This window comes from Mastigoproctus giganteus, chromosome 1, assembly GCF_048544385.1.
Source record: "Mastigoproctus giganteus isolate SK-2022 chromosome 1, ASM4854438v1, whole genome shotgun sequence".
NCBI classification, from domain to species: domain Eukaryota; kingdom Metazoa; phylum Arthropoda; class Arachnida; order Uropygi; family Thelyphonidae; genus Mastigoproctus; species Mastigoproctus giganteus.
In genome coordinates this window covers 95166629-95191102 of record NC_143575.1, presented here as the reverse complement: position 1 = coordinate 95191102, position 24474 = coordinate 95166629, and the positions used below count along the sequence as shown (strand labels likewise).

At 39.2% G+C, this 24474-nt stretch overlaps 1 protein-coding gene across 1 annotated transcript in view; it reads left to right on the top strand.

Annotated features, from left to right (window-relative positions):
• The window catches only part of SCAP (SREBP cleavage activating protein), a 512327-nt gene extending 496311 nt beyond the window's left edge, over positions 1 to 16016 (top strand). The window contains exon 28 of the mRNA XM_090380371.1: positions 15709 to 16016. Coding sequence (XP_090236497.1) covers positions 15709 to 15888 — 180 coding nt within the window. The 3' untranslated portion in view covers positions 15889 to 16016. The remainder of the gene's footprint in view (positions 1 to 15708) is intronic.
• Positions 16017 to 24474: the final 8458 nt, after the last annotated feature.

Genomic DNA, 24474 nt, shown 5'->3' with positions numbered 1-24474 from the left:
ACTGGATAAACAATTACAAAAAACAGTTGGTAAACCATAAGATGGAAACTTGTTTAGAAGACCTTTATACCAAACACGATCGAAATCCTTTGAGATGTCAAGAGCAACTGCTTGTGTTTCACCAAACTTTTCCATTGTTGTTGTTGTTGTTTAAGGGTTTTAAGACACAAGGGCATCAATGGCCAAGATGTGTCTTTCCAAGTTTTTCATGTAAATCAATCTTTTCCGTTGAATTTGTCCATAAATGGGTAACATAAGCCAGAATATCACCAGTGGATCGATGTTGGCGTAATCCATACTGGCGATCATTGATCAGATGGAAGGTTTCTAAGTAGGTTAAGAGTTGGCAATTAATTGATTTCTCCATTACTTTAGAAAGGTTAGAAATAATTGGATGGGATGAATTTGTCCCCTTTTTAGAAACTGGCTGGATATGAGCAAATTTCCACGCAGAAGGAAATACACCTTTGGAATAAGAAAGTGAAAAAAGGAGGCAAAGAACAGGATTACGTTCAGGAGCACAGGTTTTTGAGAACAAGTGGAGAAATACCATCACGATCTGGAGATTTCCGAGCATCAAGTTTTGTCAAACTCCTTTTGACGGAAGACCACAGGAGGCATTGAATGGAGCATGTTGGGAATCGTGGGAGGTGTTTTACCAAGATCATTAATGCATGAGTTGGAAGAAAAATGGGATGCTAGCAGGTCAGCTTTATCCTTGGCTGGGCCCCAGGTGCCAAGCGTTCTGTGACTAAGTGATTTCTGTGCATTCCAAAAGCGTTATATCCAAAGAGCCATTGAATAAATTATATTTCGTTCCAACTACCGTTTTCTTTATTTATAAATTACTGCAGCACTTTTGCACTACAAGAAGTAGGCAAAGGCCCAGAAAGGAAGGCCACCTTTCTATTTCTATTTCTAACAGTACTAACCAAATAACTCAGCCGCTTGGTCACCTAGTGGCAGTGCTCCTGCCTCCCCATGGCGGGGCCGGAAACCTGGGAGGTAAACCAAACCCCCAGGGCCAAAAGGAGCAAAACATGGAATATGACAATTTTCCCCCTGATTAAGACTGCAAATCCAAATAATACAGATTTGCATCAACCTGATATTGACTCTACCAATCCAAAGAGACTGAAGATGGATGCTCCTCGAATTGAACACCCAAGTTTTCTGATTCTTCATTCACTGATAAACCAGCCCTTGGGCAATCTATTGCCATTTCTCATTAAAATGTCTTGAGAACATGGCTGGTTCCCCGAAGATGGTGACGACGAAAATCTGGTGACCTGCTTGTAGAGACCACGAGCTCTAAACACTCTGAGTCTCTACTTAGACTCAACTCATTTGGTGGAATTCTGGTCAAGGTATACCCACATGCCACACTAAATACATCCAAAGGCGTACTTTCAGAATGGGACCTAATGAATGTCTCAGACGAAGAAATTGTTCAGGAACTACAGGATCTGAAAGTCACACGGGCCAAAAGAATCATGATGAAAAAAGATGGTGAGCTACTTCCGACTCGGAGCATCATATTAACATTCAGCTCACCCAACCTACTTTTGTTGGTGAAAGCAGGGTATTTTCATTGTTGCATTCGCCCATATATTCCACACCCAATGAGATGTTATAAGTGTTAGAAATTTGGACACTCACAAACAGTCTGTCGAGGTGACTCAGTATGTCCAAACTGTGGATCGAAAGGGCATACCCTGACTGTAATGCCCAGACTTCGCTTTGTCCCAACTGTAAAAGCAACCATCCAGCCTTCTCCAAAAATTGTGAACAGTGGAAATACGAGAAAGAAATACAAAATAGAAAAGAAAGTCTTGTTCCCAGAAGCACGAAAGCAATTGCAACTACAGATGCCTAGATGTATGTATGCCGAAGCCTCTAAAAAATTTCATTCAGTATCAATCCAAACTGATATATCTATTCCACCAAACATCACCATTTCTGAATGGGCTCGGTCCTTGCTCTCTTCTGTACCACAATCATCAAAGCAACATATTTCAAGCAAGGCTAAAAACACGCCAGTCACCATATCACCTGCTACCCATGTAAGACCCGTTCAAACAGAGAAGCCAGATCCCGTTAGCAAACAGCCAGTTGACTCCATCCTTATGGATACCAGTGAAATCCCCAGTCAAGATGAAACAGAAACCATTCTGGAGATCCATCCAGAGGATGAAATAGACACGAGACCAATTTTCTCAAAAAAGAGATAAAATTAAAAGTGACCGCATCAAACAGACAGACTCAGCTCCTTCATCTAAATCTAAACAATGAGCAATGTAGTCCAATGGAATTGCAGAGGCTTGCGTAGCAATATTGATGACATCCAGGAAATAATTAAACGTCATAATCCAGTTGGCATCTGTTTACCGGAGACATATTTAACTCCTCAGGTCTCTCTCTCGATCAAAAATTATACTCTCTTTTCTGACAAGATAGACCGGTTACAAATAAAGCTCATGGTGGGGTTATTCTCATAGATTCACGAGTCCCTTGCAGATGTATTCCTTTGCAAACCTCTATTGAAGCTGTTGGCTGTTGCTATGCGAATAGCAATTGGAGTCACAATAATACTTGTTTTAATCTATCTCTCCAGTCAGCCTTGTATTATTCATGAACTTGAAGATTTAATTCTGCAGTTGCCAACCCCTTTCTGTTTATCGGGCGACTTCAATGGACACCATCCATTGTGGGGCTCTCCCAATGCAGATGGATGGGGACAACTTATTGAATGCTCATTGACAGGCAGAATTTAATCATCCTAAATACTGGTTCACCAACTTACATCCATCTCCCAACAGGAACTGTGTCCTCAATAGATCTATCTATCTGCTCTCCGATCCTCTTTCCTTGTATTGAGTGGACAGCTCTGGATGATCCACTCAACGGTGACCACTATCCACTAATCTGTAAAATTCAAACTTCACACTCCGTGACTTCAGAAAACTGCACGAAATGGAAATTTTCCAAGGTTGATTGGGCAAAATATACTTATCATGTATCCTTTAATAATCAGATCATTGAATCTTGTCCAATTGACATGGTCACCAACCATATCACTAAACAAAACCTAGCAGCTGCATCTATTGCCATCCCACAATCCCAGTCAAGCTCCTGTAGATCCATAAATTATTGGTGGAATGAGGACTGTAAGAGTGCCAAAAAAGAAAAAACCGAGCATGGAATATATTCTGCAAACATCCTACTATTAATAATCTTATAAATTATAAAAAACCCAGAGCCAAGGCTTGCCATATCAGGAAGAAAGCAAAAAGAGACTCCTGGGTCCGATTTGCAAATTCATTTAATAAAAATACAGATTCTAGAATAATATGGAGAAAAAGAAAACAACTAAATGGCAAATTTCCTCCTCTATCCTCCCCAATTTTCAACTGGAATGGACAGGAGCTGTGTACTCCTGCAGAAATTGCAAATGCTTTAGGCTCTGTATTCTCACAGTTGTCTGCACTGACCGTATATGACCAGCCATTTCAGAAGATTAAAGCTTCAGTTGAAAAATGTCGATTGAACTTCAAAACCAAATTGTGTCTATCGTTCAATTGGCCTCTTACTATGATTGAACTTCAAGAAGCTATATATACCTCAAAGAACAGTGCTGCTGGTCCAGACGGAGTGTATTATATAATGCTTAAACACTTAGATAACAAAGCATTATCCTTGCTGCTGACTTTCTACAATCATATTTTCACTGAACATTCATTCCCCACATGCTGGAATCACTCCTGTGTACTGGCAATTCCCAGACCAGGGAAAGATCACTCTATCCGTCACAACTATAGACCTGTTTCTCTTACCGGCTGCTTGAGTAAAACCCTAGAAAAAATGTTACACTACCAACTGACCTGGTATCTTGACTCCAAATATCTAATCTCCGATATCAGTTTGGTTTCAGGAAAAATCGATCATTGCTGGATCTCATGGTCAAAGCTGAAACGAACATCAGAAATGCGTTTATCCGAAACGAGCATCTTGTTATGGTATGCCTTGACATAGAGAAGGCCTTTGACACCACTTGGCGTTTTGGTCTCTTGAAAGATCTTCATTCCCTTGACCTCAGAGACCACTTACCATATTTCATACAAAACTTCCTTCAGCATAGACCTTTTCAAGTCTGCTATCGGCAAGTCCTCTCGCAAATCTATATACAAGAGGAAGGAGTCCCACAAGGCTCAGTTCTGAGTTCTACCTTATTTGTAATAAGAATAAATAACATAACCAAATGCATACCCGACCCTGTAAACACATATCTCTATGCCGATGACCTGACTGTTTCCTGCAGTTCACAGAATATGAACTTCATGGAAAGACAACTACAAATCTCACTTAACACTATTTAACTGTGGATGACACAGAATGGATACCGACTATCACATCAGAAATCTAGTGTCGTTCATTTTAGTTTTTTTTTTTTTTTTTGTTATTTAGGAGCATTAGCAACTAAGGCCATATTGCTCCAGGATGTGCGGTGGTCATTCCCTGACCTTTCCGCATCCTCCGTATTTGGTTGTGATGGGCTCGAGCCCCAGTCTAATCAAGAAGCGTGTTGCTACGCACTGCTGATTCATTTTAGTAACAAACGAAAGATGTATCCTGAACCAGAGCTTCACTTAACAAATCATCCTATATCAGTTGTGAAAAGTATTCACTTCCTCGGCCTGGTTTTTGATAGTAAGCTTAATTTCTTAGAACATGTCAAATATCTGCAGGTCAGATATTTGACATGTTCTACTTGCCAGAAAAAAATGAATATACTCAGAGTTCTTTCTTCGACAACATTGGGTTCAGATCGCTATACCCTACTTCAATTGTATAGAATTAGGTCTCGTCTTGATTATGGTGCCCCAGTCTATGACTCTGCCAGGGAAAGCATGCTAGCACACCTTGCACCTATTCCACATTCTGCCTTCAGGATTGCTACAGGAGCATATTAGGACATCGCCAGTACAAAGCCTTTATATTGAAGCCCATGAAGTTCCACTCTGTCTCAGAAGAAAGGTGTTACTTCTGAATTATGCAGCTAAAATTCGAAGCATGCCTACCCATCCAATTTGGCCTATACTTAATGATCCAAAGTTTAAAATTTTCTATAGAAATAAACCCAGTGCAGTTCAGCCTACTGGTATCAGATTACAGGCACTATTAGAAACTCGGAATGTACATCTCGAAAAAGTCCTCCAAGATCCAACCTGTTCAGTCACCCCATGGGCCTATATTAAACCATCCTGCGACAATTACTACCTAAACTGGGAAAAACATTCCCTTGCAACTATCAATATAAAACAACTCCATACTGCTCACACAAAGAATTATCCTCTTTACAAAAATATATACCGATAGATCGAAGTCTGATAGTGGAGTAGGTGCTGCAGCAGTTTTCCCTTTTAATACCATGTCTGTATCACTTCCCACCGAATGCATCAGTTATACAGCTGAGTTATTTGCTATCAAGCTTGCCCTAGAAAATATTCTCCATCCGTCCATCAAAAAGAGTATAATATATATAGACTCGCAGAGTACACTTATAGCCTTACAAAACACCTCCTCACCAAAGAATCCTTTAATAAAAACTATAAGATTTATGTTGATACATACGCAGGAACGCCAGCTAGTAGTTATCTTTTGCTGGATCCCAGGCCATACTGGGATATCTGGAAATGAATGTGCAGACTATGCCACCAAACATCCTTCTAATTCAGATTCATCATGTTCTCTCGTTCCATGTGCTGACTACAAATCTAATATACAAAGAATATGTAAGGAAAAATGGACACTTATATGGCAAACTAAAACAGATAATAAGCTCTTTCAAATAAAACCAGATCCACAGTTATGGCCCTCCAGCTTCTGGGAAAACAGAAAGGAAGAAGTAATCCTAGCCAGAGCAAGGATTGGTCACAGTCACATTATCCACCTATTTCTCCTTCACAGGCAATGATCCTCCTCAGTGTACACACTGCAATTCTCAACTTACAATAAGCACATTCTTGTTGAATCACCTTATACCCACATGCCCGGCAACTCTCTTTCAGTTTTCTTACTAATCTTAAAGAATTTTTGAAGCGCTGTGATATCATAGGTAACGATGCCAACCCCACAGAATTTTTCTCATTTCTCAAACGGATAAACTTATATGATCGTTTCTGACTGAACAGTCATCATGAGTATCTTCCACATCACTGATAGGTGCAATATGGCCTAAGCAGCCCTTGCGCCAAAAATAACAACAATAACATCCTTGGCTGAAGTGAAAACAGAACCATCTGGTTTTGACAGAGGTGGGAACAGAGATGGGCAAAAGTTTCGGCCAATAGCATTTGGCAAAAGACCAGAATGCTTGGCTACCATTAGGGCAAGAAGCAAGTTTTCTACTCTGAGCCTGTTGAAAATCTAGTTTGGACTGCTTTACAATCGTTGCAAGCTTTGGTGTAGGCAGAAAATGAAACCGAAGAAGAATTGGAAACAAGCCAATTATGATATGCAACATTCTTCTCTTGAATAGCCTTAGCACATTTATTTTTAGAGAGCATCAGCAAAAGAAGTTACCATATTTCCCCATGTATAAGACACACCTTAATTTTGGGGCCTGAAATTTGAAAAAAAAACGTATTACATAAAAGTTATTGAACTCAAGTTTTATTCATCATAAAATTCATACAACTCCTCATCACTGTCAAAACTCCCATCCATTAGCTTGTCCTCATCTGTGTCTGATGATGATTCACTGTCTTCATATATTGCCTCGTCCTCAGAAACATCTATGGCATTTGAAATGCCACACTTCTTAGATGACTTGACAACGATCTCAATCTTGATATTATCCTAGAATATTTTCACCCAGGTACAAACTTCTCCTATAGTTGGTTTCTTCACTCTTCCTGCTGGTGTCAAATTGTCCCAGAAGACTTCATCCGTTAGTTCCATTCATCTCTCATGGCAGCTTTGAAGGGTTTGTTAATGCTGATATCAAGTGGTTGGAGCTGGGATGTCCAGGTATGATGGCAAGTTTTGTTTTTTGCTCTGCAGCAATCTTCTGTGTGCCCTGAACTGATCAAGCACCAATAGGGCAGGTTTGCTTAAGAGCCCACCTGGTCTCCTGCTCCAAACTTTCTCAAACCAGATCTTCATTCCATCCTGATCCATCCAACTCTTGTCATGAACATGGACAATCACTCCTCGAGGAATGTCTTCTTTTGGCATTGTTTTGTGTTTGAAAATCAGCATAGGAGGCAGCTTGGTTCTGTCGGCACAACAAGCTAGAACAATGTATAATGGCTCTTTTCATGTCCACTTGTCTTCACAGTTACAGTTTTCACCCCCTTCTTATCAACAGTTCTGTTACTTGGGACATCAAATTGAAGGGGAACTTCGTCCATATTTGCAATCTGTCCCAACTCAAACTGATGTGTCTTCCGACATTGAATGACAAAACGATGAAATTCAAGGACCATCTGCTCATAGCTTTCAGGCATCTTTTGGGCAAGTCTGGTGCATGTACGCATGCTTAGTCCATTCCGTTTCATGAACCTGAAGCACCGATTGTGTCCTCCTTTGAAATCAGTAACTTCTTTTTCATCAGCAATTCTTCTTGCCTCATGCTGAACCATCTTTGTGGACACAGGAATTCCAATTGCCCTTTGCTCTTCAATCCATATCTTCAATTCCCTCTCTAAATCAGGCCATTTTGCTGACTTGCCTCTTATGGCCTTCTTCTGCCGTTGCATTTTCAGTAGGGTTTCTTCTTCCCCTAGCCAGTCTCGGATTGTTTTCTCAGTTGGAGGAGGACCAAACTTACGTTCAGTAGCACGATTTCCATTCACTTTTGCAAACTGGATCACTTTTAACTTGAATTCAGCACTGTACGAAAATCTTTTCTGAGCCATTTCTGGGCAAAACGTGGCGAAACGTAACCTAATATACCGGTAACAAGTGCGAAACAATGAGCACAAAGACAACAAGCGCAATAAATGCAAGTAAAAATATCTACAACCACTGTATAAGACGCACCCAGTTTTTAGACCCCAAATTTTTCGAAAAAGGGTGCATCTTATATATGGGGAAATACAGTATCTTCTGCTGGATCCCAGGGCATACCGAAATACTAGGAAATGAAATTGCAAATGATGCTGCGAAAAATCCATCCAGCTCAGCCCAAACGAATTCTCTAGTACCATTCAGAGATTATAAAATGAATATACAAAGTATATGTAAAGATCAATGGACTCTTCCGTGGCAAGTGCAATTTCATAATAAACTACTTCAAATAAAACCTTTACCAAAATTATGGGCTTCTAGCCCCTTTGCAAACAGACAAGAAGAAGTAATTTTAGCGAGAGCCAGAATCGGCCATACTCATTTAACCCATCTGTTCCTTTTGTCAGGGACTGGCCCTCCTCAGTGTAATCATTGTCATACACCACTCACAGTCAAACACATACTTCTGGAATGTACTCTATATAATAATGCTTGACTAGTGTCATTCAGTTCTCTGTGAAATTTAAAGGAATCTTTGCTGCTTGGCCATATCATAGGCAAAAAATCAAATCTCACAGAATTCTTCTCCTTCCTAAAACGAATAGGATTGTATAGCCATTTTAACTGCTTCTAAATCAACAAATGCAAGCAGTATGCACCACTTCCATAAGTGCAATATGGCCTAAGTAGCCGTTGCACTTAAAACCTCATCAACAACAACCACCACCACCAAGGTTTAGATAAAGGGCAAGATATTAAAGTGGAGTGTGGAATAAAGGATTCCATTCCTACAAGAATAATTTCATTGACACGATCTGAGCAAACGTTGATATCAGAAGTTTTGAAACAGCAATCCGACCAGGAAAAGAAGAAACAAAATCTTGCAGGTCACCCTATTTTGCATTCTTGTAATGCCAAACAACACGAGGTTGGGAATAGTCCCTAAATTCAACACCCCATAGCCTCCAAGGCAGGTTACTTAAATTGCCAGTAAAGGATGTACGTTCTAAATCCACGAACATCTTAATAGAAAAACTCTCCATTCTACTGCTCCACTATGCTGCTAAGATCCAAAGTCTTCCATCGCACCCCAGTTGGGCGTTTCTTTATAATACTATGTGGGTTTCCTTCTATGAGAGTAAGCCAAATGAGAATCGACCAGCCTCACTCAGTATTAAAGAGCTTGTCCAGAGTTGGGATATCGGCTTAAATGATATTTTTCAGGAAACAAGTGTGCACCTATTCCTCCTCGGACATAAGTTTCTGCCTCTTACGACGTACATCTTTTTCGATGGAGATAGAATGTCTCCCTGCAATATCAGACAGTTCCACTCAGCTCACACTATAAACTCGCATGCCTGTAAAATCTACATTGAGGGATCAAAAACTCCAACTACAGCAGGTGCTGCAGCAGTTTTTAGTTCACTTACAGCCTCACTATCACTAGCCTGCAGCATCTTCACCGCTAAATTATACACCATCAAGTTAGCACTTAGTAAGATTATAGAGCTTTCCATCTCACGTGCTATAATTTACACTGGGCAAAACGTGGCCCAAAACCTGGTATAATTTACCTGGCCATTTTGGGCTTCAAACATGCTGCAGATTCACCAAAAATGGTGAAACGTCTCCAATCTGAAGATTTGTTAATAGAGACCACCAATTTTCGACACTCTGAAGAACTACTACTACTACATCTGACATCCTTGAGTGGAAACCCAGTTCAAATCACACCACATACCAACCCTCAATTCTTCAAATTGAGCGATCACTGAATGGGATTAATTGAACGTCCCCGAAGATGAAATGGTTCAGGAATTTAAAGAACAAAATGTCACTCAGATAAAAAGGACCATGATCCGAAAAGATGGCAGTTTAGTCCCTACCTAGAGTATAATTTTAGCTTTCAGTTCTCCAAACCTACCATCTTCAGTCAGGGCAGGATATTTAAACTGTCATGTTTGGCCCTATATCCCGAACCCTCTAAGATGCTTTTAATGCCAGAAATTTGGCCATTCCCAGACATCATGCTATGGAGATGCAACATGTGCAAGCTGTGGGTGTAAAAGTCATATACAAACAAAGAAACAGAATGTAAGGCATCAACTCCACAGGCAACAATCCAGCATATTCCAAAGACTGTGACCTCTAGAAGTTGGGGGAAAAATACAAAATTGAAAATAAGGTTTCCTGCCAAGAGGTAAGAAAACAAGTAAAATTAAGTATGCTAAAATGCACCTATGCTTCTGCTACTTACAGTCACCAATCAGTAGCATGTCAGACCGAAGTGACTATCCCTCCAGACACATCAATCTTCAACTGGGCTCGATCAGTCCTCTTGATCCTCCATCTCCACCAAACGTAGTAGACCAGCGAAGTAGTACACCACTTACAGTTCGATCCCAGAGACTTCCCCATTGTGGATAATTTGCAGAAATCAGATCCTGTTGAGGTGAAGCAATCTCATCTATCAAGCATGGACACAGATGATGCAAAGAACCAAGAAGGTCTGCTTGAAATATATGCAGATGACGATATGGAAGAAAGCAACGACTTTTTCAAGAAAAGAAAAATCAAAACTCGGCAGATATTAACAAGCCACCCACAAAAATAAATAATGGAACAAACCATACAATGGAATTGCAGAGGTTTTTGCAGCAGTATTGACGATATCTAGGAATTAATTCACCATTTCAATCCTGCTGCCATGTGCCTACGAGAAATGAATTTAAAACCAAAAATCTCTGTTTCAGTCAAAAATTATACCATCTTAGAAGCTGTTGCTACACATATAGTTATCGGTATCACATTGACAGTGGTCTCGATATATCTTCTGCCAAACCATCCATGCACATTTCAGGACCTGGAAAACCTTATTTCTCAGTTACCGTCTCTTATCTATCTATTAGGTGATTTTAACAGACCTCATCCATTGTGGGGTTCTCTGGTCTAAGATGGACTTGGTGAACTTATTGAAATGCTACTTGATAGAGAGAATCTGACACTGACTTACCCACCTACATCCATTTTCCTACTGGGTCAACGCTATCAATCTCTCAATCTGCTCTCTGATCCTCTTCCCAACTATAGAGTGGAGAGTACACAACAATCCTCTAAACAGTGATCATTTTCTGCTAATTTGTAGCATTCAAGCCACCCAGTCCAAACAAACAAAAATGAAATGGAAGTTATTTCCATTTCATTTTTTATAACATCCAGTTTGATAATATCCTCAGAGAATCAAAAGATCCAGATCCCCTGTGGACTGCCTTCACACTTTCTTCTGATGAATACTTGGAGCAATGGGGTAAAGGTTCCATAGGAAAGATTAACATCCAACAACTACTCCCAGTTAACAAGATCTATAACTGATGGTTCAAAGTCTGATGATGAAGTGGGTGCAGCTGCTGAGCTTCATTCTATTAAGCTTGCTGTAAAAAATATCTCGCTCCTGTCAATAAATAAAACCATAATATATACTGATTCACAAAGTACTATTTTAGCTTTGAAAGACACTTCCTGACCCAACAATACTTTATTAAAACTCATAAAACATAAGCTGATGCAGCTTCATGAGCATCAACAAACTATTATCTTTTCTTGGATCCCTGGCCACAGTGGTATTCCAGGAAATGAATGTGCAGATGCTGCTGCAAAGCATCCTTCCAACATAGCCTCAACAGATAATCTTGATTATAGACACAATATACGGAGAACATGCATGGAACAATGGGCACTTCTGTGGAAAATACAAACAGATAACAAGCTATTTCAAATAAAACCCGAACCACAATTATGAACTTCTAGCCTTCGTAAAAATAGAAAAGAAGTGATCTTAGCCAGAATCCGAATAGGTCACACTCACCTCACACATCTGTATCTGCTTACAGTAAATGATCCTTCTCAGTGTGTGCACTGCTCGCAACCACTTACAGTAAAACATATACTCCTTGAATGTAGCTTGTTTAACAATCCCCGATGAGTGGCTTTTAGTTTCATTTCAGATCTGCAACAACCTCTGGGTGCCTCCATAGCCAGGTGGGTAGGAGCAGCTGTGCGTAGCACACGCTTCTTGATTAGACCTGGGTTCGAGCCTGTGACCACCAAATACGGAGGATGTGGAAAGGTCAAGGAATGACCACCACATATCCCCAGAGCAATATGGCTTTAGTTGCTAATGCTCCTAAAAGCCAAAAAACAACAACCTCTGTCTCTCAATAGCATCATAGGAAAAGAAGCAAATCTCTCTGAATTCTTTTTCTATTTAAAACAAATTAAAATGTATGACCATTTCTAACTGTTGTACAAGCAGTTCTCATATGTAAATTCAATTGATTTGGGAGGCACAATATGGCCTAAGTTGCCCTTGCACCAGAAAACACCACCACAATAACAGCTGGCATTTCGGGAAATGATAGTGATGACTTTTCTGCTAAACATCCCCAACTGGCTCTCTCACAACATCCTCAGGTTCCATACACTGACTATAAGTCTGTGATACACAAAGTGTGCTACAATAAATGGTCACAGATCTGGAAAAGTAACACCAACAATAAACTTTACCAGATAAAGCAAGAACCAAAGCTGTGGTTTTCTGGCATCCGACGAAACAGACGAGAGGAATTGATATTGGCAAGACTCAGAATTGGACACACTCATTTCCTGTTATGGCCCTGGGTGCCAAGCGATTGTGACCGAGCAATTTCTCTTTGTGCTTTCACTGCGACTTTCTGAAAGGCAATCTAGTTCTTTTTATGTTCCTCTCTTTAGAAAATCCTTCTGTTTAACAGTAGCTCTTCTTTCAAAAGTACTGGTAGGAAGCTAGAAAGGAAAGTAACCTTTTTTGCTCTTTTTATATTTAATAGACTAACTCCTACTAATTTCGCTTGGTCACTCCAGGCACTGCTCCTGCCTTCCCATGGCGGGGCCGGTAACCTTGCCAGAAAAGTTAATTTGCTAGGGGGTAAAAGGAGCCAACATGAAACAAAATGTTTTCCTCTTTAGAACCAACAAGCAATCGGCCAGACACAGAACATGAGCATGACTCTTCCCAAGCAAAGACGTTAAAAACCATTTTTTCTGCATTCTTAATAATGCACTCATTATCAGAACAGCCTCTTAGTAAGCTATTCCCCTTTCTAATCCAAAAACACTTGGAAAGTATTGCAGGGTCTCCCAAGATGGTTGAGACTGCCAACTGCATGCATTCTGAAAAACTCTTACAAATGACAAACTTTGCTAAAATTCCAGTGAAGGTAACTCCCCATGCAACCCTAAATACATCTAAGGGTGTTATATCTAGTTGGGACTTTTTGAATGTGACAGAGGAAGAAATTAAAGATGGGCTTCAGGAACAAATTGCTCTCAAACGAATTATGATTAAAAGGAACAATATACTTACACCCACCAGAAATATCATTCTCAACAGTCCAAATCTACTCTCAGTAAAAGCAGGATATCTACTTTGTCGCATTCGTCCTTATATTCCTAATCCGTTGAGATGCTATAAATGCCAAAGGTATGGCCACTTTCAAATGGCATACAGAGGGAACCCAGCTTGTCCCAACTGTGGATCCTCCAATCACAGTCATAATGATTGTTCATCGAAAGGAATAACTTGTCTCAACTGCAACCCTGCTTACTCTAAAACATGTGAGAAGTGGAAAATGGAGAAAAAAAATTGTAAAATATAAAGTTAGTTATCAGGAAGCAAGAAAATTAATTGCACCCGGTATAGCTAACCGTACCTATGCCAGTATTTCAAACAATAGCCATGCAAACTGACGTTACCATTCCATCCAACATATCAATCTCCGACTGGGCTCAAGCTGTCCTCTCTCAGCAGCAGTCCAAGCAAGTAATATGCCTCTTACGATTCCAGCAAAATCTTCTCGAAATATTCGTAGTTCAACTTCAAAAAAGATTATTCAAGACACATCAGTGGACCCAGAGTACTCATCCAAACAGGAAGATCCGATTCTGGAAATATTTGTAGAAGATATGGACACAGGTCACCCCTCCTTTCCAAAAAGAGACAAACCAAAGCCAGAACACATTTAAGACAGTCATGTCAGATACAGCTTCTTCTAAACTCAAATAATGCCTTATGTCTTCCAGTGGAATTGTAGAGGCTTTCGTGGCAACATCGACGACATTCAGTACTTAATTAGATGCTACTCTCCAGTGGGTTTCTGTTCGCAGGACACCTATTTAACTGCTCCCGTAAAAAACTACTCAATCTATTGAAGAGATTGGAATACTGCTCGTGGTAGTGTAGCTATTTTGATTAACTCAAAAATCTCTGCTAGCCAAATCATTCTCCAAACCCAAATTGAAGCCGTTGCTGTGCGTCTGATTTCTCAGATTGTGTTTACGCTAGTCTCAGTCTATCTCTCACCAAATTATATCTACTGTTATAAAGATCTCGAAGAACTTGTAATACAGCTACCCTCCCCTATCTGCTTGCTAGGGGATTTCAATGGCCACCACCACCCTTTATGGGGATCCTCTAAATTAGATAGACAGGGCAGACTAATTGAAACTCTACTAGATAACATTAAATGATATCTTTGGTGAAAATGCAAACATTTCTGTTATTTGAAACAAATAGGAATATATGAACGACTATGATTAGTTTCTGACATGAAATGATATTGAACTGTCTTCATATTATTTATTTATTATTTTTTTTTTTTTTCAACATTCGTATGAATAGGCACAATGTAGCCACAGCAGCTTGTGTGCCATTAAACACCCATACCACACACACACTTCCTATTATTTGGAGAACATCAACTGCAGTGCTCATACTATCAATGACAACTTACAGTACATCATTTTCTGGTTGATTGTCCCTTACAGTCACTTTCCATGTTGAATATCTCATTTTATTGGAAATGAAGCAAATATAGACAAACTTTTGATATATTTAAAATGTATTGGCCTGTACAGGAGGATATAATTTAACATCTATAACAATATGTTGCCTCTACATAATCATGATTTTTGTAGTTGTTAGTATTCTCTCAGTTTGTTCATATAGTGGACACCAGTGAGTGCTTGGCTGCCTTTCAGAAGTTCACTTTGGAAATACAACTTTTTGGGAGTTTAATTCTGAAGTCTTCTTGCATGACGTAGGCAGCAATATTATGCCAACTTCGGGGCTTTTCCCATTTCAAGAATATGCTTTGTTGACTACTGCTCTAGTACCAGCATTATTAATTTCACAAGGTTCAAGGTTTTTTTTTTTTATTATTAACTCATAACCATTCAGGCGTGCTGGAACACAGGTCCAAGCCCTATTAAAAGGCTTCTATTTTTTTGATTTTTAATGGTTGGCAGTATGTTCTCATAGAAGTAGAATTTAAACAACAAAGATTAGTGTAAATAAATTTCATTGCCTGTTTATAAGGTAAGTGCAACTGTTAATGGAACACATCCGAGGTAAAGGGAAGATTTACATTGAAGCCAGCGTCCTCTAGCTAATGGACATACCAGGCGGAGCAATTTATGTTAATAAATTTTATTGGATGAAAATCCCTTGCTTTATTTCCATCCGAGTAGTGCCAAAAATTTTGTTTTAGAAGAGCAAACTTTGAGCCTTTTTGGTTCCCCCATATCTTAATATATATTGCACTGTAGATTTAATTAATGGGCATGCTAATTTCTCACATGATGTTGAAATCTTTCTTTCTTCAGGATCATTTAATATTATGGGACGTGAACCATGGAGAGAAGCTTCGAGTAATAATGGTTGGTTCAGGAGAACAGGGTACACATATCAAACAACTCAGGTTATCTGGACAAGCAGTTATATGTGACTATGGTTGTCAAATGTTTATCATTCATTTTCCTGCCCTTGCTGAGAAAGAAGAGTGAGCCCCTCAGTTATTGTACATAGCATATTTTGTCGCCTATGAAAGTGGATGAACTGACTCTTCCTGTGTTCTTAAAATACTGTAAAGATCCTTTCGAGAAAGAAATTAAAGAAACGTTTTTTTTATTTATTTATTTATTTTGTTCTTTTGTTTTGGGTGAGTATATTAATCATTGTGTATTTTAATTTCTTGTGAGACTTTCTGTTCCTTAAAAACTTTACAAGAATAAATATGGCAGAGATAAGAATTTAGAGAGTAGTGAAGGAAGTTTAAATTATTGGCCTGGCAGAAGCAAATAAACATCCTGAGAGATTATTATTACCTATAAGCAAGATTTGTGAATAGTGATTATAATAAAACTGTTTGTTGTGTTTTTTTAAATAATTCCTTAAGAAATTGTATATAGACAGAAAACTCCTAGGATGTTAGGCTCAATATGCCAAGCAGTTTCAGTGCATTTTTTTTCCTTAATAAAGTAGCTCTTTTGTGCTACAAGGAGTGGGGAGAAACCCACTTTTCTGTTTCTCTTAGTTATAAAACACAAGAGAGTGTATAGAACCATTGCAGTTAATTATGAGAGCATCTTTGGACTGCAGAAGTGCCAACTAAAGACAGTTAGTCTGACATTAGTAGTAGGGTAAGACATGTTTAAATAACTTAGTAGCTGTTTTGACACAGTTATTCATGAGCTAGATGTAGTGAACAATTTCAACACACCATTAGAGGTTGGTTACCCTATAAGCCAGGAAAGATTCTCAGATGAGTGGCTGCAGGGTAGAAGGCTGTGAATAATTTATATTCTTCAGGTGTGGTTCTTGGATCACTGTTATTTCTGATTTTCGTGAACTACTTTGCTGAAGGGGTAAAAGGCCAGAAGTAAAAAAGTCATTGATGAGTGGAACAGACTTCAAAAATGACAGCTATGTTTTATGCAAGGTTTTGGTGGAGTTGAATTAAAAACAGTAGAGTTAGAAAGAACGTTTTCTGACCAGTGCAGGTAGCCATGGTGTCCTCTTGATAATTTATTGAATATTATCCTGTAGAGATGGGGGGGGGGGCTCGTGATACCCCTGTATAAGGCAATTGTAAGACCTCCTTCAAAAAAAGACTGAGCAAGTTGCACGGTGAAAACAGCAAAAGGTCAATCATACGAGGAACAACTCCGATTATGTGGGCTTCAGGTGCTCAGCAATGAGACACCTCAAAGATCATGTTAATAAAATGAATGAAGATGAATATTCATTATTATATAGAATTCAAGAACTAGGGACCATAAATTAGTTTAAAAAAGGTTTTCTTTTAGTCACGATGCTGGGATAAGTTGCCTTAATGAAGAAGAAATCACATAATTTGGTTTTTTTTTCTTGCACTATATAGTGAATACTATTACTTCACGTAACTTAGTAACGTGTTTACCTCAAGTCACTGTTCTGGAAAAGTACTCCATTCAGGGCTAAAATCGTGGATGGAATAATCAGAACGCTGAATTTTCATTTCTAATCACTAAGCCTTCTGTATGCAAAAATATATCCAGCTTCTAAAAAATTGTTTAAGGCTTAAATTGGAAGATTTACTAGTCAAAACCAACAGGCAAGTATTCTGAGTCTCTTCGTTAGATTGGGTTGATACAAAGTATTCTCTCATGCCAATCGTAAATACCTCCAGTGGTGTCATAAGGAACATGTCAAAGGGGAAGATTGTCCCCGAATGAATAATGCTGCAAAAAGATAGAGAACTTGTTATTATTAGCTCTATGGTGCAAGGAAGCCTGAGGCTGCACCAGCCAAAAAAATTTCTGAATTACCCCGAGAGAGAGAGTCAGAAGGGAATTACCAAGAAAGATGATATCCAGCTTAGGACCCTGGCTGTGCTAAGCCCGTGAGCACCTGGGTTCTGTATTGAACTTTTAGAGGAAGTTGCAAGACAAAGTATACAAGAATCTTGAACATGCACCATAAACCAACCCAGGCACCAGTATCCCAGTAATATGTGTGTTAGAAATATCACTGTGGTGGCGGCCCTGGATGCCAAGCGATTTATCTGTGCTTTTCTTAAAGGTGAATTATAGTTATCTTTTTATCAAAAGTACTGGGAGAGACCAAGGAAGGAAAGTAACCTTTCTTTATTTTTCATATTTTTTTAGACTAACTCCTACTAATTTCACTTAGTTACACCAGGCATTGCTCCTGCCTTCCCGTGGCAGGGCCGGTAACCTTGTCAGAAAAGTTCATCTGCCAGGGGCTAAAAGGAGCCAACATGGAACAAAATATGTTTTCATCTTTAGAGCCACCAAGCTGTTGGTTAGAGAAAGAAAATTACCATGGTTCGTCGCAACCAAAGAGGTTGAAAACCTCTTTGGTTGCGACGAATTTGGCGACAGACTTACCTGCATTCTTAATAATGCACTCACTATCAGAATGGCCTCTCAGTAAGATATCCCCCTTTCTAATCCAAAAACAACTGAAAATAATTGCAGGGTCTCTCAAGACAGTTAAGAGACTGCAATCAGGGGACTTGCTTATTGAAACTCTAAACAGTAGGCATTCTGAAAAACTGCTAAAAATGACAAATTTTGCTGGTATTCCAGTTAAAGTAACTCCACATGCAACTCTAAATACATCAAGGATGTAATATCTATTTGCGACGGAGGAAGAAATTAAAGAAGGTCTTCAGGAACAAAATGTAATTGCTGTAAAAATAATTATGATCAAAAGAGACAATATTCTCACACCTAACAGTCCAAACCTACCCTCATCAGTAAAAGCAGGATATCTACTTTGCCACACTCGTCCTTTCCTACTCAATCCCAAATGCCTACTAAATGCCAAAAGTATGGCCACTCTCAAACGACATGCAGAGGGAACCCAGTTTGTCCCAACTCTGGATCCTCTGATCACATTCAAAGTGATTGTTTGGCGAAATAAATGATCTGTCCCAACTACAAAAGCAACCATCCTGCCTACTCTAAGACGTAAGAGGTGGAAAACGTAGAAAAAAAAAATTGTGAAATATAAAGTTGAAAACAAAGTTAGTTATCAGGAGGCAAGAAAATTAATTGCACCCAGTATACCTATGCCAATATTGCAAAAAAATATCAAACCATTGCCACTCAAACTGATGTTACTGTTCCAACAAACACATCAATCTCTGACTGGGCTCGGGCTGTTGTCTCTCAGCATCAGTCCATTGCCCTTAAACACTTGGACCAAGAAAGTAATACGCCTCTCACAATACCAGCGAATGCTGCTACTTCAAATAAGATTATTCAGGACACATCGATAGATGCAGAATACTCATCCAAACAGAAAGATCCGATTCTGGAAATATTTGCAGAAGAAAAGATGGACACCGGTCACCCTTCCTTTCCAAAAAGAGACAAACCGAAGCCATACGACAGCCATGTCATATTTTGCAGTGGAATTGCAGAGGCTTTCTTGGCAACATTCAATACTTAATTAACCACTACTCTGATGATATCCAGAGTACTCACCAGTTGATTTCTGCCTGCAAGAAACCTATTTAACTCCTCAAATCTCCATTTCCATAAAAAACTATTTGATCTATAGACTAGATCCGAATACATCTGATTCTGCTCGTGGTGGTGTAGCCATTTTAATTAGCTCCGGCTAGGCAAATTACTCTCCAACCCCAAAATGAAGCTGTTGCTATGCATCTGATTACTCAGATTGCTTTTATACTAGTCTCGGTTTATCTCCCACTAAACCAAACTTACTGTTATAATGACCTTGAGGAACTTTTAAAACAGCTACCCTCCCCTGTCTGCTTGCTAGGGGATTTCAATGGCCACCATCCTTTATGGGGATCATCTAAATTAGATGCGGCTGACTTATTGAAAGTTTACTGGATATGGCTCGCACACCCATATACAGTTACCTACTAGACAGACTTCTCCTATTGACCTATCAATTTGCTCCCCGATACTGTTTTCAGTCATGCAATGGTCATTTTCCAATTGTTTGTAATATGATGACTACACAACCACCATTACACCAACCCTGCAGGAAATGGAAATTCTCTAAAGCCAATTGGACCAAATTTCAGTCAGCAATCACTTTTGAGAAAAAAACTATTCAACTGCAGCCCATAGATGAAGTTACTAATAATATATCATCCCGACTTTTAGTTGCAGCTAAGTACTCAATTGCATTATCGGCATTTCAGCTACTGGTTTCCTGAAGAGTGCACAAAAGCAAAGAAAAAAAAAAAAAAGCATTCAATTTATTCTGTCGATCTCCAACCACAGCTAATCTAATTAGCTAAGGGCAAAAGCGTGTTACATTCAAAAGCAAGCCAAGAAAGATTCTTGGACTCAGCTTGCATGTATTATGAATAGAAACACTGACTCCAGACTAATATGGAAGAAAATTAGGCAGCTTTCTGGGAAGTTTACAACTGTTCCTTCCCCAATTCTTTCCTGAAATGGGCAAGAACTCTCTGCTCCTCTAAATATAGCCAATGCCTTGGACAAAACCTTTGCTCAAGTCTCAGCTGCATCAAACTATACTTCGAAATTCCAGAAAATTAAGGCAGCCACTGAACAGAGACCTATTAACTTTTGAACCTCACTATCACTTCCATATAATCAGCCTCTACAGGCCATCAGAACACTACGAAACAGTGCTTCTGGACCAGAGGGCATATATTATGTCATGCTGCAGCATCTCGATGACAAAAACTTACAACTGCTTCTAGTTTTTTTAACCAGATCTTCCTGGAAAATATTTATCCAACCTCTTGGCACCATGCTACAGTTTTGGCATTTTTGAAACCTAGAAAAGATCCCTCCAGTCCTAATCTCTCTGTCAAGTTGCCTTTGTAAAATTCTTGAAAAAACGATCCACGGTTGACTCATTGAAACTCAACATCTACTAAGTAATTGTCAACGTGGCTTTCGCCAAAACAGGTCCTCCTTAGATCTGAAGATCAAGGCTGAATCTGAAATTCGCAATTCCTTTGTTAAAAATGAACACCTTGTTATGGTCTCCCTAGATATGGAGAAGGCATTCCAGTGACCTTCAAACTCTTGGTCTACGAGACAACCTGCCCATATTTATTAGGAACTTCCTCAATCTTTCCAGCTCAGATATCAAAATTCCCTTTCTGCTACATTCTCACAGGAAGAAGGAGTACTGTAAGGATCAGTATTGAGTGCAACCCTGTTTGCCCTTAGAATTGATTCCATTACAAAAGAACTCCCAAATACTGTAGAGGCGTACCTTTACGCTGATGATCTCTCTCTCTATTTCTTGCCATTCTCAGAACATGAGATCTATCGAAAGGCAATTGCAGATGTCCCTCAATAAAGTACAAAAATGGGCTGAGCTCAATGGATATTGTCTTTCTCAACAGAAAACAGTTGCGATCAACACAAACTGTATACAGATCCTGAAATTTGGATTTCAAATTCCACCATTCCAATTGCCAGCAGTATCAAATTCTTGGTACTAATCCTGGTGAACTTCTTTGAGCATGTTAAATTAATAGGTACTGCCTGTCTTAAAAATATCAACATGCTAAAAAGATCTTACAAGTTTGCTGCTCTTATATAGAGCACTGATTTGATTCCATTTAGATTATGGTGCTCCAGTTTATGATTCTGCCCGAAGGAGTATACTACACTGGCTGCATCCTATTCAACATAATGCATTGCAAATTGGTGCATACAGGACATCTTCAACTCAGAGTCTATACATTGAAGCTCATGACCCCCCTCTGCATCTCCACAGAAAAGTGCTATATTACTTAAATACACAGCCAAAATACAGACTTGCTCTTTCTATCCTATTCAGCCATACCTTTTTAATCAACCAAGTAAAATACGACCAGCTGGCCTACAGCTCCTTGAAATATCACAGAATTGGAACGTTCCTCTCCACAATAGGCAAAGAATTATTCTCATCCACCATGGACCACCTTTCCTCAACTGGTGCAGTAGTGCGTAGCACACGCTTCTTGATTAGACTGGGGTTTGAGCTCATGACCACCAAATACGGAGGATGCGGGAAGGTCAAGGAATGACCACTGCATATCCCCTTAGTTGCTAATGCTCCTAAAAACCAAATAACAAACTTTCCTCAACGGGGAAAGAATTGTCTACTGGCACTAACCGTGCAACAACTCCATGCTAGCCATATTCAAAGCTGTGCTGAATTCTTGCCAATATATACGAATGGTTCGAAATCTCTTTCAACTGTTGGAGCAGCAGCAGTGTTTCCTTCTGCTATCATATCAGCAGAACTGTATGCAATACAATTAGCTGTAGAAAATTTGACTCTACACCCATCTGCAAAATATATAGTTTACACTGACTCTCTCAACTCAATTAGAGCAATCCATCTCAAAAGAGTCACCATAATTTAATGAAAATCAGGAGTTTGCTATTGCAGATTTATCATCTTCGACAACTAGTGAAGTTTTGCTGGAGTCCAGTACATTCAGGCATAAAATGGAATGAAGTGGCTGATATATCTACCAAAAATTCAAGCAGCATGCCATGCACAGAGTTATGGCATAACCAAACGAATAAAAAACTTTTTCAGTTGAAACAAGACCCAAAGTTCTGTCACTCGAGCAATCAGACAGTGCGGCTGGAAGAAGTGGTATTCACACCCATCGAATGGGCGATGAATCTCCTCAGTGTCCACACTGCTTAGAACATCTAACTGTCAGACATATTCTGATTGACTATCCACACTATCAACAACATTGAGCTTCAATACTTCAAAATCTGGCAACATCATATCATTGGAGAGGAGGCAAATGTTAATGAACTTTTCTGCTTTTTGAAACAAATTGGAGTGTATAATCTTTTATGAATAGGTGTCAGGACTGAAATTAAATTGGCTTCATTGTTAATTATTTACGAATAGGCACACTATAGCCAGGGCAGCTAATAAACAACCATACTACGCACACTTTGGTAGCTAGACTTGGAACACTTAAAAAAAAAAACTATTGTAGGCTTTATCAAAGATGACATATAATCCTCACATTATTTGTGCTTTTAGTCTACCCATGACCCTCTTTTTTGTTACTCTGGAATTGGTCATTAAAATAAAAAACTTTATTTTCTATTCAGTTTACTTGAAAAGACACTAGTAGAACTGCTTCTTTTTCTTGGTATACTTATAACCAACTATCCTTTCAACCACTTGGCCAGTGAAGACCAAACCCCTAGGACACTATCTGTCCACCATTAGACCTTTCATGCTTAAGAATTGAACCATCTTGTGCAGATTACAACTTAGTCAGCCTAAAAGGCTTCAAAATATCTGTCCAACCTGTGGGAAGTTATCACCCCTCTTGATCCAGAAATAGCTGGAATCTGTTGCTGAATCACCAAAAATGGTGAAATGTCTCCAATCTAGAGATCTCTTCATTGAAACAGTCAACTTATGGTGAGCTACCAGTATCCAGTACTCTGAACTCTTTTAAATGGGCATCACAGAATGGGAGCTACTTCCACTCTCCAGAGAGGAATTAATTGAGACTGATAAAGATGAAAAGCTCGGTCTAACTAGATCCATCAATTTAACGTTTAGCATTGGAGATTTCCCATCCACAATAAAAGCTGGTTTTTTTTGTTGAATTTGACCTTACATTTTGAATCGTATTCGTTGTTTTTAATGCCAGAAATATCACCATTCACAGAAGGCATATAGAGGTTATGCCATTTTTCCTGTTTTTGGTTTTAGAGATCAAATTGTTCACTTTCAGCCCAAACTGCAAAGAAAGCTATGCTGTCAGCTTCTGGAAAAGACAATGAAAAATCAAAAGCTACAAGAAAACCAGATCACATTATTTAGGTTTCAACATCAACAGTATGGAAGTGGATGAACATTCTGTAATGAGGAACCCATACTAGACTGTCATGCCCTATCTTCCTTAAAAAAGACAACTAAACCTAAATAATGTACAATGTCATACAGTGGACTTAGGGATTTACTTGCTCAGTTCTGTGGCATGTATGTCTGCAAGAAACATTCTTGTCACCACAAGTTTGCAAATTATATCATGAATGGATGGGACAGGAACTCAGAGCCTCCTGGAGAATTAGTTGCCCTTGTTAATTGTAATATACCATCCAGGCACATCAAGTTACAAACCAACCTAGAAGCCACACTAGCTTGCATTGTAGTTGGTATTTCAAATTACACTTGCTTTTACTTATAATCTACCACTTCCCCCATTCAGAACTTGACACCCTCATCACACAACTCCAATTTGTCTTTTTGGTGATTTTAATGGCCACCAGACCCCATTTCAACTTCTGTTTTGTACTACAGTTTGCAACACCCACAGCCTAACGCCATAGAAATTTGGAAAGGGGGAGCCCAGGCATCCCACTCTCTGGTGCATTTATTCCTTGCCATTTAAGGATCAATCCCTGAACAGGTAATGCTACCCAATAAAGACACATTTTCAAAGAAGATAATAATATTACCAAGTCAGCTACAGATTAGAGAAATTGGTAAATGCTCTAATGAAAGGCTTGAGATTAAAGTGGATTTGCAACAAGCTCATATGTGTATGGTTTCACTGTCGTCAAAGCAGACCACTCCTTTCA